This window comes from Lagopus leucura, unplaced genomic scaffold (assembly GCF_019238085.1).
Source record: "Lagopus leucura isolate 7727_CA_CO unplaced genomic scaffold, USGS_WTPT01 Super-Scaffold_100001, whole genome shotgun sequence".
NCBI lineage: Eukaryota > Metazoa > Chordata > Aves > Galliformes > Phasianidae > Lagopus > Lagopus leucura.
The window spans coordinates 91,295,153-91,314,615 of NW_024962262.1; the positions used below are offsets into that span (position 1 = coordinate 91,295,153).

At 38.0% G+C, this 19,463-nt stretch overlaps 1 protein-coding gene across 1 annotated transcript; it reads left to right on the forward strand.

Moving 5' to 3' along the window:
• Window positions 1-2,309: 2,309 nt before the first annotated feature.
• On the forward strand, window positions 2,310-18,688 carry LOC122177909 (Holliday junction recognition protein). Its single transcript, XM_042867716.1, has 11 exons — window positions 2,310-2,430; window positions 3,873-3,939; window positions 5,168-5,220; window positions 6,152-6,179; window positions 10,503-10,576; window positions 11,628-11,726; window positions 12,454-12,502; window positions 13,174-14,768; window positions 15,297-15,360; window positions 16,568-16,655; window positions 18,095-18,688. Exons 1-11 carry the CDS (start codon window positions 2,353-2,355, stop codon window positions 18,216-18,218), a joined length of 2,319 nt encoding a protein of 772 aa, XP_042723650.1. The 5' UTR covers window positions 2,310-2,352; the 3' UTR covers window positions 18,219-18,688.
• Window positions 18,689-19,463: the final 775 nt, after the last annotated feature.

The window sequence follows — 19,463 nt, forward strand, 5'->3', positions numbered from 1 at the left end:
CAAATCCACCCCTAGGGGGATATCTGGCAAATAAAGAATATAGTTAGGTGATCTCCAGAATGATTCTGAGTGATAGTAGTAAGTGTTGGGGTACAATCTTGCTTGTTAGCTTCAAATCACCATACTTGTCCTTTCTCTTCATGCTGCCCCCAATCAGTGTGACTGGATTACTCACCACACAGATGGTTTAACCACTGAGCACAGAATTTCATGCAGCAATGACACAAAAACTGCATCTTGCTGATTCCAGAAAAAGGGCAAAGCCCTACTGCAGAACTTGTGAGCTGTGGAAACTTCTCCACCATGAAACAGTAATAATGCAGAAAATTGATGTTTCTGTAGTTCTGGCATTTCAAAAAGAAACTTATTGCAACGGAGCTCACAAATAGTAAGTAGATAAATATAAATCAACTGTAGATTATAAGCCATTATGAAAAATGCATCTATGTCTTTGCATTGGCAAAATGGCAAACATTTTTTTAAAGGACAGTTCCAGGGCACTTGATGTGCTGAGAGCACATTTTTATTTTTAATCTTTATTTATAGAAAATAAATGGCTGCTTGAAGAGTACTGAACGGGAATGGGATGGCATCCAACAACTCCATAATGGTGGGAAGTTTACACTTTCAGTGATGCCAATGACAAGCCCTCCTCTGTGACCTAAGGGCCATGACCCTATGGACTGGCTGGAGAAAGGCTGGCAATGGCAGGATTTGCAGTGGGTATTTAGCAACCAGTTCTCCAGAATTCAGTTCTCTGGCTGTTGCTGCCGAATCAAGCAGAAAGGTGAATATTCTGTGTGGCTTTCTCTACAACCCGTACCCGCACTGTTCCCTTACAACGAGGCACTGCTGCCCTGGGAAGCCCTGAAAAAAGCCAGCTGAACAAAAAAATCTTCTTTTACAAGAAATGGCACTTAACATGTTTAAATATGAGGAACATCTGAGGTCCCTGGGTTAGTTCAGACCAGAGCAGAGTAGCTGAGGGGTCATCTCATGGTGGCTTGCAGCCCCTCATGAGGGGAGTGAAGGGGCAGCGCTGAGCTCTGCTCAGTGTGACAGCAACAGGGCCCAAGGGAACGGCTTGGAGCTGTGTCAGGGGAGGGGCAGCTGGGGGTTAGGAACAGGTTCTGCACCAGAGGATGGTCCGGCCCTGGAACAGGCTCCCAGGGCAGTGGGTACAGGCATTCACCAAACTAAGTGGTTGTTAAAGGAAGGGGAATGTCATCCAAAAGGAACTGGACAAGCTACAAATGTGGCCCATTTGAACCTTATGAGGTTCAGTAGATCCAAGCATGCAGGGTGCTGCACCTTCCTCAGGGCAGTGTACAGAACTGGTTGGAACCAGTGTACAGAACCAGCCGTGGATGCTCCATCCCTGCAGGCATTCAGGGCCAGGTTGGATGAGCCCTGGGCAGCCTGAGCTGCTGGGTGGCAGTCCTGCCCAGGGCACAAAGTCAGAACTTGATGGTTCCAACCATGAATTCTGTGATCCCTGTGAATCCTTAACAACTCAGGATGTTCTATGACTCTAAAAATTGTCTCTTCACCACATCACACTGTGAAGTGATAGTTTGGCCTAGCTTAGAAGTTACCAGCTACACTTGCTAGTGTGAGCAGGTGCAGGGGGAAGTTCTTTACTATGAATGGTGAGGTGCTGGAACAGGCTTCCCAGAGAGGTTGTGGATGCCCCATCCCTTTAGGTTTGAGGCCAGGTTAGAAGGGGGCCTGGGCAGCCTGGTCTAGTATTAAGTGTGGAGGTTGGTGGTCCTACCTATAGCAGGGGGCTTGGAGATTCATGATCCTTGAGGTCCCTTCCAACTCGGGCCATTCCGTGATTCTGTGAGATTCTGTGATAGAAATACTATCAACAAGCTTATGGAGGTCACTCCTGCTCACCTGAACACCATAATTGCATCTCTACAGTTAGGGGTACAAGATTTGACTACGGGCACAAGAAGATAGTGAATTCCATCCGTCCATAAACAAGCGGCGCTCGGAACAACGCGGAAACAGCTGCCTAAGGAATTGGCCGTGGCCAATGGCAGCTCGCGCTACGGGACTGCCTCTATGTAGAACGCCGTTTTCTCGCAGCGCTCAGCTTCCGGCCCGGCGCGAGCCCCGTGTCTAATGGGAGGGTTTTGGGACGGACTGACTGCCCGAGTAACCAATCAGAGAGAAAAAGAGTCGTGCACAGCGCACTGTGAATGGCTGCTGTGTCTGGACTGACGTGAGCGGCACCCAATAGAAGGTAGGAAGCGGGGAGGGACGCGCGCAGTTTGAATCGGTGTGGGAGGGGCGGAGGCCGTCGGTGGCGGCAGCGGGGCGTGAGGGGCTGCGCTGCTTCGCGTCATGGCATTGGATCTGGACGAGTGGTTGCGACGGAGCAAAACCCGCTTCCAGACGTCTATCCTCGGCATCTTGGAACGGGTGAGAACCGAGCTGAGCGGTGTGTGCGTCCCGGCTGGCGGCCGGCCTGCCTGCCAGGCCGCGTTGCGGTGGCGGTGGGTGAGGCCCCACGGGTCGCGCTGCTGGCGGCGGGGGGCGGCGGGTTCCTCGTGGGCGTCGCTGCGCTCTCGCGAACTCTGACAGCTTCCCTCAGGAGGCTTCACCTCACAGCCATTTTGTGATAAAGATGCGGGGTGCAGGCATGCGTGTGTTTATGCCGAGCAGTCAGCGGTCACGCAGCTGCTCTGGTTCACGTTCTGGGGATGGTGCTGGGTGCTGGCCTTAAAGTCGAGGCGGCTTCTGCCCCGCTGTCTTCACCTGGCCTTAGGCTGGATGTTGTCATAGGTCGTGAGCTGCACATCTGTGCTTGGTAGCTAATTCCAGGCGACTCCTTGTAACGTTTTCCGCTTTAAGAACTCTTTGAATCCCCGCTTTCCCCGTTTCTGGCTTATATTTTGAAATTAAATGGCTCATGTTAAAATGTGTTTTTTTTTTTTCTTGGAATAGTGTTTCCAGATGCTGGCTTCTAACTTCCACCAATAAAACAACACACCAAGAGTTTCAGTCGAAGCAAAATTATGTAAATTATGTAAAATTATGTAAACTACGTTTAAAATTCCATCTAAAATTGTTTTTAATTATTTACCTATATTTAGGGGAGAAGAAATCATTGAGAGCAGCCCTGCAGAGAAAGACTTGGGGGTCCCGATTGGTGAAAAGCTGGATATGAGCCAGCAGTGTGCTCTTGTAGTCCAAAGGCCAACAGTATCCTGGGCTGCATCAGCAGAGCAGTGGCCAGCAAGGAGAGGGAGGGGATTGTTCACCCCCTGCTTTGCCCTTGTGAGGCCCCATCTGGAATACTGTGTCCAGGCCTGGGACCCCCAGCACAAAAAAGATTTGGAGGTGATGGAGACAATCCAGAGCACTAAGGTCTCTGATCAGATCAGCCTCTGATCAGAGGGCTGAAGCATCTCTCCTATGAAGAAATGCTGAGACAACTGGAGTTGTTTAGCTTAGAGAAGAGAAGGCTCTGGGGAAATCTCATTGAGGCCTTCCAGTATTTAAAGGGAGATTATAAACAGGAGGGAAGTCAAGTTTTTTACATGAGTAGGTAATGATAGGACAAAGGGAAATGGTTTTAACCTAAAGGAAGGGAGATTTAGGTTAGATATTAGGGGGAAATGTCCAACTTTGAGTGGTGAGGTGCTGAATGAAATTGCTCAAAGAGGTTGAGGATGCCCTATCCCTTTAGGTGTTTGAGGCCAACTTGGATGGGGCCCTGTGCAGCCTGCTCTGGTGATTGATCTAATTGTCCCTGCCTGTGGCAGTGGGATTGGAGCTAGATGATCTTTGATGTCCCTTCCAACTCAATTCACTTTATGATTCAGTGTCTTATGCTAATATTTAATTATGTTTTTATTTAGTATAATTATCCTTTTGAGGATGACTTCGTTGTTTCCATGGAAACCCTCACTTATGACACACCTGATGGTAAGAACTTCTTTCAGCTTCAATATTATATTTACATGCTGTGCATTTACACATAATGAAGTTTGCTGTAGCTGTTGGCAGTTACAAACAAATTCTGGCTCTTGTCCATTCAGGAACTGCATTTTGTCTGTGAACTTTGCTATGAGTGTAGTAGTACCAGGAGGAATGGCTTTACATGCACTTTTTCAGGTCCTTGCATGCTCTATTTTAGACAACAGGAAAACAGCAGTTAATATTTGAGTGACTTGTAATGCCGGAACCAAAATGCTGAAGGCTAGAACAAAGTAGTAGAGGCAGTAGCAGGAAGCTGATAGGCATGATTGGGTTCTGTAATTTCGGCTCTGCTTAGTATTCTTAAGGCTGCTCTGAGTTAAACATTTCTAGTGTGTCAGTTGTCAGGGTAGAACAGATAAGTAGTGTCTTTTTCACTGAATGTTCATGTACTTAGCATAAATCTATATCATGTTATGCCATGTCATATGTTGCAGTGTTTCGTTATAACTGTTAATCTGTTATAGAGTGGCTAATACTTAGGAGAGGGAAAAACCTGTAATTTAGTAGCATGGTTACTGAGAGGTGAAACGCTGCAGGTTTTGTCCGTACTGAATTGTGGATTATAACATGTAATAGACAGGTTAGTTCTTGTAGAGAACAGTGTAGGCATGAAGTGCTACCACAGCTTCAAGCTCACTGTAATGGATGCAGAGTGCTCACCAAAGCTGGGGGCAGAGTGAAGACTGCGTATACATACAGCACTGTAGTATTCAGTCTTTGATTTGGTTACAGTTTTAATTCAGTAGCTTCTAGGCACATGGTCTGTCATTATGGATTTCAGTACATAAAGACTTTTTAGTATGGCTCTAAACATCCTCAAGTTCCATGCAGTCTGCATGAACTAAATAAAACTTATTTACTGAAACAAACTAATGTGCTTTTTCATTACATGCTTCATAGTGGATGGTTTGTTAATGCTCTTTGGTTTTAGCTCACTGTTGTTAGACTAGTGGGGCGGGGATTTTTGTTGTTTTTTGTTTTTTTTTTTTAAACTGACTTCGCAATTTTAACTTGAAATTACATTGTTCTCTTGTTTTGTTTTCCTATTAAATTTTGTTTCAGCCATTGTGCTGAAGATTGTTCAGATTTGATTCTCTTGTTACTACCACTCAATACAGATAAATAGTTTTATAAGAAATGCTGTGTTTGCATTAACGTTTCTTGTGATTTCTAGGACCAAAGCAATGGGGAGATCTATCAATCAAGGAGCTTAGAAAACTATTGAAGGTACCTAATAATATAGTCAATATTTCTGTATCTCTTTCCTATGTATCTATAGCAATAGATTCTAATTTTGTTGTGTCATTTAATACATGCAAGAGGCATCAATCAATGATATCAATAACTACTTTAAAGTAGGTTTTTAGGGTGGATTGGCTAAGAATATCACATGAGAGGGATGGAAGTAGATGTTTATATACTATTAGTAAAGCTGGAAAAGTGTTTTCTTTTTATTTTATTTTTCTATTCATGTTGTGGGCATGCTTTCTGTACATTTTTATTCTAAGTAGAGATGTTGTACATACAGTCACTTCTTACTCTGTTTCCTGAACTGCTTCATAAGAACATAAAAGAGGTTTGTCAAAAGCTCAGTGTTTCTCACTAAATATAAAGAGCCACCTTGCTGCCATGCTTTCTATGTTACCTGTTTTTTAAAAAAAAAAAAAAAAAAAAAAAAAAAAAGGCAAAGCTGTGTAGTGTGCCTTATTACCTAACACAGAAACTGTTCTGAACCCCATAGTGCAAGGAGAAGAGGGTGAAATTCAGTCTTGGAGCTTAAGAGTAGATTTAATGGAGAAAGAAAAGTGGCTGTATTTCTCTTTTATGTGTATCACCTACTAAACATTGCAACAAGGGAGTGTCTGCCCAACTTTTCAGACTTAATCCATTAAGAGCTGTAAGAATTCTATTTTAGCTCCTTTTGTGCCAAGGTAACTGTAGTATATGTTCTTATCGTGATTTTAACAGTAATAGTATGAAAGATCAGACATCTTTTACTGTGTATTTGTGGCTTTGCTGGAAAGGCCTTGCAGAAGCTGAAGGAAACTGAATGGTTATTTAGGAAGTGCCTCCTTGTAAGAAAATGAAGACTTCAGTTGAAGCTACTTTACTATTCTAAGATTCTTCTGACATTTCTTTTTCCTGTTTCTAATTGCAGCATCATGTAAGAAGTCAAAGGACTGCAGGTAGAGTGCTTAAAAATACAAACAGCGTTAAGTTCTACAAAGTCAAGACTCTTTCGGTTAAGTTGGCCTGTTGACCAAAAACCCATACTAATGCTTATGTTCATAAGGATTCTGAAGCCTAGATAAAACATTTAAAATGAGTAAATAAATTCTGATTGACATTGCTATCACCACAACTTGATTAAAATAATGTCTCTTATCAGTTACACAGACAGGCTTTTATTGTATTGTTTAGCCTTTGTCAGATGTTCATTGAATCTACAAATCCTACCCTGAGTTAGGTGTCCATGTGGAGGAATTTGGAGTTTGCTAGCTTTTTGAAAGGAACAACGCAAGTAGACATAGTCAGAAATACGTTAAAAGAAACTCAATGAGTTGCATGATGAGTGATCCAAAATTTAGCAGATTATTCTGTGAGCTGAATGAATTAGGCTGCCTGCTGAAAATGTAGATATTTCTTTATGGGTCAATCACAGAATCACCAAGGTTGGAAAAGACCCACAAGATCACCCAGTCCAACCATCCACCCGTCACCAATAGTTCTCACTAAACCACGTCTCACCTCATCACAATGTCAAAATGATCAAGTACCACAAAGGAATTTAAATCAAGATTGCACATGTTCTGTTGCTACTTAGTCTTCTGGTGTTCTACTTCCCCCTTCACATTTGGTCTTAAAAGGAGCTGCATGTTCCAATAAAGTAAAAGATTTTTTTTTGACAGGGGGATGTTATGGTGTATATAGTACAGAAACTTCTATGCTGGATATGTGAAGAGAAAACAAAAGCCAATGTCTCTCTTTCTCTTCTTGTAATTCTACCAAAAATGTGTCTGTACAAAGTTCAGGTATATACCTTGAATCATTCTACAAAATTAAAATGTTGATCTAGGAAGCAAGATTAATTATGGTATAATTTGAATACTTAAAGTATTTACACGAGTCAGTAATGTCTGTGTGCTTCAGTTAGATCTGAGATGTAATAAAGTATAAATCCCTCGTGATATTTGACATCAGTTTATCTGGAAACAAATACAGAAAAAGCAAGAGCAGTAAATTCTGCACTGAGCAGAAGCTTCTTTAATCTCCATCTTGAGTAGGGAAAGCATGTTTGCTAAGTGCATATGTCATTTTCAGTCTTTAAGTCTGCATGAGTCTGTCTCGTCCACCCAGTCAGGAAAAGTCATGCTACAGCCTTAGTATCAGCATTGTCTTATATTTGAAGATAAAGATGCTCTCTTTTGGGAAAGATCACATTTCTGTTACTTGTGCAGTAAAAACGTTAGGCAATAACTTTTATATGTATGGTCTATAAACTTCATTGTAGCTTGTGGATACTTTTTTAAATCTAATGAGGTGACAAGAGATTTAATGCATCGGTTTGTTTTTTTTTTTACAACTATATCAAAGCAGTTTTCAGTAATTTTATTAACAACAATATCTGGCGTAGAGGCTAATTATGAAATAAGCTTATGCAGAAGTAAGATTTGTGTGAAGATAACTGCTCCCCTATGTGTGGATTTTATTTAATTGGTCAGTTCAAGTGTTAGTGTTCTTGTAGTTAACACAGAATAATACAGAAACTGAAATGTGAAAAGAGGAAATGTTGCTCCATGAGTTTTACCGAAATATGGAATATCTTATACTCTATATTTTTTCTCCTTATGAAATAAATGGGGGAAAATAATAAAAGATTGCTGATGGACCTATCTGTAAATGAAGGCAGGCATAGCAGTTCTGGAAGGTTCTCTTGCAAGAAAAACAAAACGACAAAAAAAAACCCAAAACATTATGAACATGCTGTAGAGTTTTCATGGAATTGCAGAATATCCCTAGCTGGAAAGGAACCTTAAGAATCACTGTCTCCAACTCCCAGCTCCACACAGGACCATCCAAAATTCAAACCCGGTGTCTGTGAGTGCTGTCCATACAGTTCGTGAACTCTGTGAGCTTGAGAGGTACTGCTAGTACTATTAAAGCATTAAACATATGCACAAGCAGAGGTGACCGACTGTCACCACCACAGAAATGTACAACCCAGCACCTCAGTGTGCTCACATGCACTGTTTGGTCTCCAGAAATGTTCAACAAGCGTCAGTGAATGTCACAAGTAGCTGACATTTGTTCTGCGTGATGGAATTCAGTTCCACACCTTTGCTTCATACACATTCCCATGTCAGATGCCATTGTGTCAGACTGCCCCACTGCTGCCATCTGTCACACGGCAACAACATGTAACAGAAGGTTCAATCTGCTGCCATACCCCCACCATCTGCTTCTGAAGTCGTGGGCCAACGTAATAACATAGGAGGCATTACTTTTGGAGAAGCCCTAGTACTTTAGTTTTGCATTACACAAGATCTTTTTGATATAAAACTTGCAGTTTTGCATGAATTAAAGCATGAATGTTCAATACGCAGCATTTAATGATTGAAATAGTGGTTGCATTAATATCATCAGTAAAACCTAGAAATCAGCTTCTTAGAAGTGGGGGATTTGGATTCCTTGCTTAAAAGTTGAATTTCTTGTTTTTTGTTTGTTTGTTTTTTTTAACATATAGATCAGGAATGGGTCAGGATAACTGTTAAGGAAAAAGGACATCATAGGTTGCTTTAGCTAAACTTTTTTTGATTCGTTTTTCTTTTTGTCCATCTGTAGTATTCATACAGGATGCTTCACCCTTCTAAGTGAAGGCAGTTGTTTCTTCCAGTTATTAGACACTTTTTTTTTTTCCTAAAAGTATATGAAGGATGGTCCAGAAAAACAATTCTCACCTGCACTTATAAGTACTGTTCTATAGTTAGTAGGGAAAATAATTAGGACCTACCTTCTTTGGTTTCTTATGGCAAATGAATTTTCATTGTTCTTTACCTATTCATTTGAGGAACAAAAGTGTTAATTTTATTTCCATCTTGGCTCTTAAAAACATCTTAAAGTTCTCTGAAGAAGATGGGTACTTTGTTTTCTTCCATTCTGTGCTGTGCCACACTTCTATACTAATAATTAATGTACCAGGGATTTGCAATCGTGTTCGAAGAAACTTTGATAATCTGGCTGGTGTACATTTCAATTCTAATAAAATAATTGTACTCAAGTTAGATAGATTGCAGAAGCGAACCCTCTGATTGATCAGCAGTTTTACAAGAGGATGCAAAATTTTGTGGTCTCCTCCAAAAAAAAAAACCTGCTTCTGGTCATGTTATTCTTTATCCTAACTCTATGGTGGCAGCAGCCCACAGAGCTTTAGGTGATGACTGCAGTGACAGGGAACAAAAAAGGAACGCGGTGTTATCTGGGAAAAATTTTCATTCTGATTTAGTGATTTAAGAACAGTATGAAAGATGTCGGGGAAGTTCTTCACGGAGAGAGCAGTGAGGTGCTGGAATCTCACTGGAGGCTGCCTGAAGAGGCTGTGGATGTTCCATCCCTGGAGGTGCTTAAGACAAGGTTTGATGAGGCCCTGGGCCTGGTCTAGTATCAGATCTGGAGGTTGGTGGCCCTGCCTGCAGCAGGTGGTTGGAACTTGATGATCCTTGGGGTCCCTTCCAACCCTAGCCATTCAGTGATTCTGTGAAAGCACAGTGGTTAGGTCAGTTTCATAAGCAAGAATTTTTTCACTCACTTTCCCTTTTCAGGGGTTTTCTCCTCTCCCAAGATTGAAGGTGATAATGGAACAAATATAACAGTCAAAGAAGCCAATAAATTGGGGCTTACAATGCAGTCAAGTGTTATATTTGTCATGAAGGGCTGAGGCTTTAGCTAGTGATGATTTGAACTATCTGGCTACCTCTAGCAAAATCATTTGGAGAATTACTTGTAGAGTATCCAAAAATTGAGTTGGAAAATTTGCATTTGTTTTTTAATATTCTCAAGTCTCACTTAGCAATTCTAAGGCTGTCTTAATAGTAAGAAGTGAGAAAAGCATGCCACAAGAAAGCAACAATATTTGTTTCCTTACTGTGTTTGCTGGGATAATTAGAAATGTAGCAGGAAGGAAGTGGGAATAGTGTATGAATATGCCATCAGAGCAATGCTTTGAAGATATTCTACCTTCTGAAATTGCTAACGTATGTCTTGAAGAACTGGCTGCAGACAAGTTATCTTCACTCATGTCTGTCTTCTCACAAGTTATTTATAAGCCTATAAATCACGTTTTTTAATTGGACTTGAAATGGAAATGTAATACACATGGAAAGCTTTATAGTAGGAAACAATTTTCTGCAATGAAACCTCTTTAGTCAGTGTTACACAGCATTTGTTTAAAACATTTCCATGAAACTTGATTTTTGATTTTGAGAAAAACTAAGTTTCATTTACTGTTTAAGATCAAACTGCAAGTGAAGAAAGTGATGCTGAGATAGTGACAGTGAGAAGAAGATTTGAAGACATTCACTTCCAGGTAAAAATTTCTGGTGTCTAATGCAATAGAATAATTTTGTGTTTAGTAGAAATAATTGAATTACTTCTATAGATTGTATTTGCCTGAAGAGTTAGTGGACTGTCAGCAGATGACTGCATTGTGCATCTTAATGCATGTTTATAGTCAGTAGAGCAAATTAGAAGTTTGTCTCGTTCTCCATGAGATTATTTATTGAAATAGTTATGATGTTTGAATAATAGTACACCAGAGAAAACCATATGCTGTACAGAACAGGCAAATCTGATAGAAGCTCTTGTAGGTATGCAAAAAGAATAACCAGATGAATCACAAAGTAAAAACACCTTTTAAATATAATTGTTCTTTTCGATAGTCTAATATAAAGTGAGAATATGATTTTAAAAAAGTAAACCTGAAATAATGACTAGTGTAACAAATGCAGAATAGAATCTAATGGTTTTTTTTTTTTGCCAAAGCTATGCTACAAGTATCAGGACTACCCAAACTAGTTATGAAGTAAAGTACAATGTGCATCTTGTGTGTGAAGCCATTCCAATCCTGTGTTCTACTTGCTCAGATACAATTGCCAGAAATTTATTCACTTTTCTATTTTGTTTAGCAGAAGTTCTAGACATTTGACTTGTTATTTTCACTAATTAAAAACACCTGTCATTTATCACCAAATCGCTCTGTAACTTATCAGTGGAACTGTTTTGCTGGTTTTTATGGGGCTTTTAGGAAATTGGCTGGTTGGTTTGTTTGTTGTTGCTTTTTTGTTTTGTTGTTGGGTGGGGTTTGAGTTGTTTTGTTTTTTTTTTTTCAGTCGGTAGGTTCCTTGGATCAAAAAACTAGCTACTTATCTCTGTTTTGACATACAGTTCCTTCTTGAGACTTTTTTTTTTTTTTTTTAATAAATATACATTAAAACATACATTAATAAAATAACTTTCATGGTCATTGGAAATCCTCGTCTGAATTGGAGTTGGAAGTACAACTAAGTAATGAATTTGTGCTTTCCTGTGTCAATGACTTCTTTGTATTTAAATCCTTATTCTTTTTTTTTTCCCATAAGAATCTGGATGTAGATGATGTGAAAATGCAAGAGAAAGTACAGGTTCAAGTAGATGTGATAGTACAAGATAATGAAAGAAAAATTCCCAAATGGATTATGGTAACGTATTTCTCCTGCTCTGTTAAAAGTTATTTGCTAATTAGAAAAACACTGATTCTGTAGCTATGTGTAGCACAATGAATCTTAATATAACTTCTCTGCAGCTTGCTGCCTGTGTAAATATCACAGTATCTCAAATCTTTGATGGCAATCATTATAAGAAACTTAGCAGACAATATCCAAATACTTCTTTGAATTCTATTCCTACTGTTTTTTACACTGATGTGTGAATTGGTTTTCACTTCAGTAGATCTTATGAAAAGCCTCAGTTTGAGGTTTTTAGGGGAAAAAGAACTAAGATTTTGAATTTAATTTATTTACAGTACATGTTCCAGCATCCATTTCTTACCATGTATGCCAGAGATATGTAGATTATCCATATAAATTTATATAACTTCAGAATTTATATGTGGACGTGTGTGTATGTTAACATATGGATATATATATATCCACTTATAAATTTTCAAATCTGGGAAAAAAGACTGAAATATACTATGTAATGTAGAAGCTGCAAAGATTATAATAACTTCCCTGAACTCTTAAGAAATCTTACTGAAGTCTTAAACTAGGCTTTTTCCTCCTTTTATAATTTGAGTGTATAGGACCTAGTATATTGAGGGGAGAGCAGGAGGAGTCATAAACAAAATGTTGGTGTTACTGTTAACATGCAAAAAATTCAGGATAAATTTAGGATTCATGTGTCTTTTTTACTTTGTTCATTTTTCAGGTAGAGCCTTCATCAAGTCATTTCACTTCACCAGTACGAGAACTGAAAGGTACAACTATATCATCTGGGTGTGGGTCAAATATGTTGGTTATTAAATATTACAGACTTACAGAAGTATGTTCAATTTAATGAAAGCATGACTATTTTGTTACTGCTCATATTTGATTCAAGGATTGGCTTTGGATGTGCTTGTAGTCAAAGCAGTATTTAACCAGTAACATGTCTATAGACTTGATCCTGGAAACTTTAGATAGAATTTTGGTGTAAATGTTTCAAGCCTGAAGGCTACAAGAAGCATGATTCTTATCGTGCTTTACCTCAAGGGAAGCTGCATTGGTACTGGTTAAACACAAAGATTTCAAGAAATACAGAAATGCGTTAACATCTGTAGGATGAAGCTGTGCCTTCTGGTCAGAAATTAGAGAGCAAAGCGGTCTGCCTCTATAATAAATGCATTTTCTGTCTATATATTAAGCTACTTTAAAGTTGTTTGGTGGTTTGTTTTTTTTTTCTTTCCCCAATGCATTTCATTTCTGTCTTCTATAATCTGTTAAGTCAATGTCATTAAGCAAATTTTTTTAATTTCTCCTAACTAATGGTATATTAATAATTAATTTAACTTGGCAGAAAAGCTCAGTGATATAGGAGATATCTGTACCACATGCAATATTTTAAGTTATGTTACTAAAATGTCTTGTTGTTTTTTTCTCTTTTGAATAGGCAACCAAAGCAATGTTTGCAGAAAGAAAGTAGAGTTGGCAAATGAATGTTCTTTTTCCAGCCCCCACCAGTTACAATTTTCTGGCGTTTCTATGTTACCAGATTCAATAACTGTACCCAGGCATCAATCTTTTCAAGAAATGAGTGAAACTTGCTATAATAGTATATTGGAAGAATATCAGTCTGCAGATGAAAGTTGTTCCTGGAGTAATGTAACACTTGCAGACTTGTATCCTAAAATGGTAGAGGTGCTGACAAAGCTTATTACAAGGGAAACTCGGAAAAAAACATTTAAATACATGTTTGGACACTATAGGAACAAAAGAGGGCATGCTAGAAGACCAAAGCTCAGTATCACTGTAGAAAAAATAAGAAAATTCAGACCACTCAAATTGAAGAAAGCACTACCCAGCATATGCAGCAGTAGTACAGACATCCAGAATCAAACTTTCGGAACTAAACTAAATCAGAATAGCGGACCTTGTGATGATCAGTGTTTTATTAATAACTCATCTGGTCTGGTACCATTTTCAGACAGTGACACAAACAACATGGAAATGGACTGCTCTGATTCAAGTTTAGATTATCATTTGGTATTTGGAAAGGACCAAAAACTTTCTGAACGGAATGCTAATGCTTTGGCTAGAATGGGAAAGACTTTTCTAGCAGAAGATCAATTACAGACTACTGTCTCGTTGTACAGTTCAAAATATAGCAAAAGTGGAAACTTGAGAAACTTGACTTACAAACATTCTTTGGAACCACCGTTTAGAACATCTTCTGCCAGTTCAGGATTGGTGGCACTTCATCTGGCAAAAGAAAGTAAAGCTCAAAAAAATGACTTTCTTTCTGACAATACATCAGGTTTTTGCTCATCTACTTGCAGTATTGTTAAGAACAGTAATACTTTTACACCCACCAAAGACTATTATCTTGCATCAGATACATTGCTCATAAATCCTGAAATAAAAATTTCTGAGAGGCAGAATTCTTTGCAACGCAGACACTCATTTTCCTCATTGTCTATGAAGCAGAGTCCTTCAGAGACACCCCAAAAATACGAAGATGCCTTTGAGAAACTCTACTACAAACTGCTTTCCAGAGGAAGCCAAAAGCCTTTGACATTGACAAGACCACTTTCAAACTCACAGAAGCTTGAAGAGAAAGGAGGAATAATGAAGAATACATTCAGTGATTCTGTGAGATCCAATATACAGTATAACATTGCATTTGAGAAGATTTATCAGCAGTTGTCTAGTGAGGTGGTTCCAAAAATTCCTGGTTTCCAAAGAGCTTCAAATTTAAGGAAATATGAAGGAATACAGATGTCAGAAACTGTAAATGCTCTTGTTAACTCACCTGTTCGATCTTTATATGCAATTCCCAGAGTTAAGAGACTAGGAAATTTTCAAAATGATCTTCTTTCTTCACCAGTAAAGCGACTGAAAAATATGCCTGAACATTTTTTTTCAACAAAATGTCAGCAGATTTCTCACAAGAAATATGGTGATCTTCAGACAGTTGGCATGGATTCTGCTAGGCTACACAATGGCATTAACACCAGATTTTTTAACAGTCACAACTGTCATCATCAGGTACTTAAAGATCTTGTGAAAATGACTGTTTTGCTGCTACTTGGAGAAACACTTAAATTGACCAGTGCTGAAAGGACTTCAGACTAGTAACAGCACACTTCCAGCACTTTGTTTGGTTTGGTAATTTTGTGAACTTGAGGAGATTTGTTTGCACAGCAATATTTGTTGTGCAAACCTCAAGTTGTGTTAAGTCTCCTGTGGGGAACCTCACTGCTTGGTAACTTTGAAAGTTGTTTTAAAATCCTTACTAAAAGATTTTGTCATGTTTTTAGTACACCATGTCACTGGTTAAGATCATTTCAGTGACCTTGCTGATTAACATATTGTCCTTCTGAAATGATTGTATTTTATTTACTACATACATGGATAAAATGGAATTAAGTTTTATTGAGCGCTGCTGGAATTACCAAGCTTGTTTTAAATCAAGACCTTATTGCCAAGCTCCTTGTTGCTTCTTCTAAGGCAAACAGTGAAAAAATAACTGGAGTTTTTTTCCACTGACGCAGTAAGTTGATGCTTTCTTTTCAGGACTCTGGGTTTCACGCTTCTTCAGATAAAACTTTTCTTGTTATTCCCGATGTTTCATTGAAAGGTTAGTGTCAGAGGCTACATGAATTACTGCTTTAGCAATCGCTTCTTTAAAGAGTATATCTATGGATTTCCTCTGTAAACACATATTTCTAGGTGACGGCTCTTCTTCCTCAGTAATATTTGGATATGTTTAAGTTTTACTTCAGTAAGTAAGGAATCTAAGTAGAAATCAGGGTTTCCTGATTTGCATGTTAACAGCAGTTTAAGAAGTTTCCTACTAAAGTATTGCTTATTATTTAGTAGTTTTCTCTTTTTTTATATTGGTGGTTGTTTTTACTTTTCAGAAAATTGATAGCTTTTTAATAACCACTTGAATAACCAAATGCTTTTATTTAGATTCTTCAGCTGTGCAAAAATCTGCACTTGCATTGTTGCCTGGCTGTTGTTACTTGTGTAGGTGAATTTAATTACTGATCTGAAGAAGGCAACTTTTGGTGATTCAGAACAATAGAATTTTATTCAAACTCTAGACTGAAAGGTTGTATTAGTTTAAGATTCTAGATACTAATTTTATAGTTTTCTTCTAATAATCTGATTTTGATTATGGCATGTTTATAACATAACCTGAACTCTTTTTTCCTAGCTTAGTAAAAATCACCAATATTTATTTTCTGTACTTTGTTTTTATTGATCTCTGGTCATCAAATAACTAATCAAAGTGTAAGGAAAAATGTTGTGGAAGACTTCATGAAATATTATCAACTACAAAACAAAGGGAAAATGGTAAAAGAAATGCATTTGCTTGCATCAGTTTTGGGGTTGTTTTGTTTTGTTTTGTTTGTTTGCATTGTTGCATTTTCATTACTGATACATAAGTTTTACAAAGATTTTGAATATTCCCATCTGTCTTATTTTACTTTCCTCAAATTTTAACTCACACTTTATCCATTCCTTTTTTTTTCCTTTTTTTTTCCTTTTTTTTTTTTTTTTCCTGGAATCATCTCTTTCTTCTGCTTTTCTTACTAATGGTCTTGATAAGCTAGTTTTTCAAAATGCTTATTCTTGAGTGTATTTGAGACTTACAAGTATGGGGTATAGCATGTTTTTGAAAATGAATTTTGCCACAACCTTTTTCATTAGAATATTTCCATATGGAAATTTGCTGATTGAAGTATATATATGCTTGAAGTATTTTAACCATGTATTATAGTGTTTGTGTTACTCTGCATAGTTCTTGTCCTTTTCATAATATTATTTTTCATCACCAGAATTGGAGAATACAGATGTCCACTCTAGTTGGCCTAGGACAATGCCACATTACAGTAGCCCTGGAAATGCACTGAAACGCCCCCAAAAGTAAGTTTCTTTGGAGAAATGTCAGAAATTCTTGCTGTTCTACTTTTATGTTAATGGTATGGAGGTTGTTGCTTAAATCACTACTTCTAAAATGAAAATGGGCATGGATTCTCGAGAGAGCTCAAATTAAGCCAACCTGTAGGCTTGAACACGAGGAGGCAAGTGTCTGTGGAAAAAACTAGCCAGAAGCCAACATAGATGGTTAATGAAAACAAGATTGCCTATTTGAACAGCTACTCTAGTAGCTCATTTTGTGTTCATTATAGGGGGTACTTCTTATTTCAGCCATGATTAACTACAGAATATTTTTGACTCAGGCTGTGTACTTGAGCTGGCAAGTCTTCTCAGATTCTTAACTTCTGGAAAGTTCAGTGTATTATCATTCAAATCGACTGTCACTATTAGCGATAACTGTTTTCTCTTGGACAAGAAAACTTCTTTCAGTGCCCTGATTACTGGCCTATAACATCTACTTTTCACAGAAAATATGACTGTTGAAGGTTTCTCAAGTTTCTGATCTCCTGGGTTTTTAATTACAAGCCAATTTAATAGGCACATAATTAAAAAGCATTAGAAGTTCTCTAATAGTTTTGCTTTATTTTATAAAATAATTTTTAAATGTTTTGCCAGAAGATCCCACTTGGCACCACAAAATTTGCTACCTTTCTGGTCTCAAAGCCAGTAAATATTTTCACTATGCTTCAGATGATCCAACAGCTGATAAAACATTTTTCTGACAATATGCAAATTAAAATTTCAAAGGAAGCCTGAATGTACTTTTAAGCTATTTGTATGGAGAACATAATCAGAAAGGCAGTTCATTATTTAGCAATTAGTAATTGTTCAGAAGAAGGAAAAGGTTTTTCTTTTCTTATTGCATGCAAATAGAGAAGTTTCAGAAAGCAGAGGAAATGAGAATGTCAAAGTGCTTTCTTGCAGAGCCATCTGCATTGGAATCTATTTTTTCATTCATTAATTGTGCAACTGCATATTTGCTGATTTGTAGCTAAACGAACTGTAAAGTGGCAAGATTCCTTAGGCCTGTGGTGTGAGATTCTTAGCCTTCTGTACTTGTAAGAAACATCCCAGGAGTGAAACTTCAATGGCGTTGTAGCCAGTTGTGGAAAGGAAAGGACTGCCTTTATCTAGAAATTGATTATGAAAAAGACATTTCTGAAAAAATGTGAATGCTTTCCTATAACTACATTGCTACACTTATTCATCAGTGTAAGCCAAATTCATTTAAAATAGATATTAAAAAGTTACCCCTTCAGCTGAACACACATAGGAAGGCTGCAAGGAGTCCCACTGCTGTTCATAGTCAAGGTGTTCAGATATCTCACTTTAGTGATTTGTTTGTTTCATTTTGTTCATTAAGTAGTCAGCAATTACAGTATTTTTGTGTAACTTTCTTTATTCTAAACTATTATTTCGTACAGGGTATCCAGAAAACTAAGCTACACCGATGGGAAGGACCGAAATCGTAGCAATCCCTTAGACAACATCCTGATCAAAACTCACCAAGGAGCCTTTATGGCATACAGAGAAAATAACGTTTTATAGTTTTTATTTGTGGTCTGTTTGTTCTCAAAAATCACAAATGTATTAATACCACTTAAGGATTTTAAGGAAGAGATCCTTAGTAGATAGGAACGTTACTGTAATACACAATTAATGCTGATTTATTCTTCCCTGTAACATTAATCTTCAGGAACTAACCCAGCGTTCTTCATACAGTGCCCTTCATGATTCTTGGGCTTCATCAGGTGTTGCTAGGAACCAGGTTTCCTTTGTATAAATTTATTTGAATTTTATATTTAGCAGTATTTTTAATATTAGAATGTGATTTGTGTTATCTTTTTATCTGCTGATAAACTTTTATGATTCAATTTTGATTTTAATCTTGATTCTTAATCTACTAGTACTAAGACCGTAACAAACTCAGTGTCTGCTGAATTCTGCTCCATTCCTGTTGTACAAACATGTCAATACAAAATACCTGAAATAAACTAGGTTGTTATGTTCTTCTCTGTCCTATCAAAATTCTACCTGACATACCGTATATTCTCAATAAATACATGTCCTGAAGAAATACCTGCTTGCAGTGGAAATGCTGAGTTGTGGCTTGAAAAAGTAATGGAGAACCTGGAAAGAAGGCAGGGCAAAGACAGGGAAGCTCAGGTGCATGCAGTGCACCCATGTAAGCAGAAGGGGGTGGATCCTGGTTCCACCCCTTCCCAGACCTCTTTTAGGGATTGGCAGTGGAGGAAAGGTTGTCCTACCTGGAGATCCTTGTGTTCCTGAGGCCTTCTGAAGGTAAGCAGTTTTTTTTTGTTTATTTTTTTTGCCCACAGCTGTTGCATTTGTGCAAGTCCTCCCTTGCTGCAGCCTGGGATCTTGTTGCTCTGCTGTCATTGCGATGCTTTCTATTGCATTACACAGCTTTAAAAATTTTATTTCAGGACTAAATTCTCAGGAAAGGTTTACCTATCTACAACAAATACATGAGAAAGATTTGGCAGGGTCCCAAGGGTTTTTCTTCCTGTGTTCTTTCTTAGCAAGGAGACAGTTTTAGTGGTATCAGATCAAGTATGCTCTATTTTAACTGTATTGCTCCATGTCAACTTTCCAAACTTCAGAAAAGGATAAATTTATTTGACTGAACTTCGTTTTGGGGCATGTGCTCTTTGGTTTGGTTTTGATGTCGTTTTTCTTGTTTGTTCCTGCTTTTACACTGTTGCAGCACTTATAATCAAGACTTTGGTGATTTTAAGTGCTGTTGAATGGAATAAGGAAACAGCTTCAGTA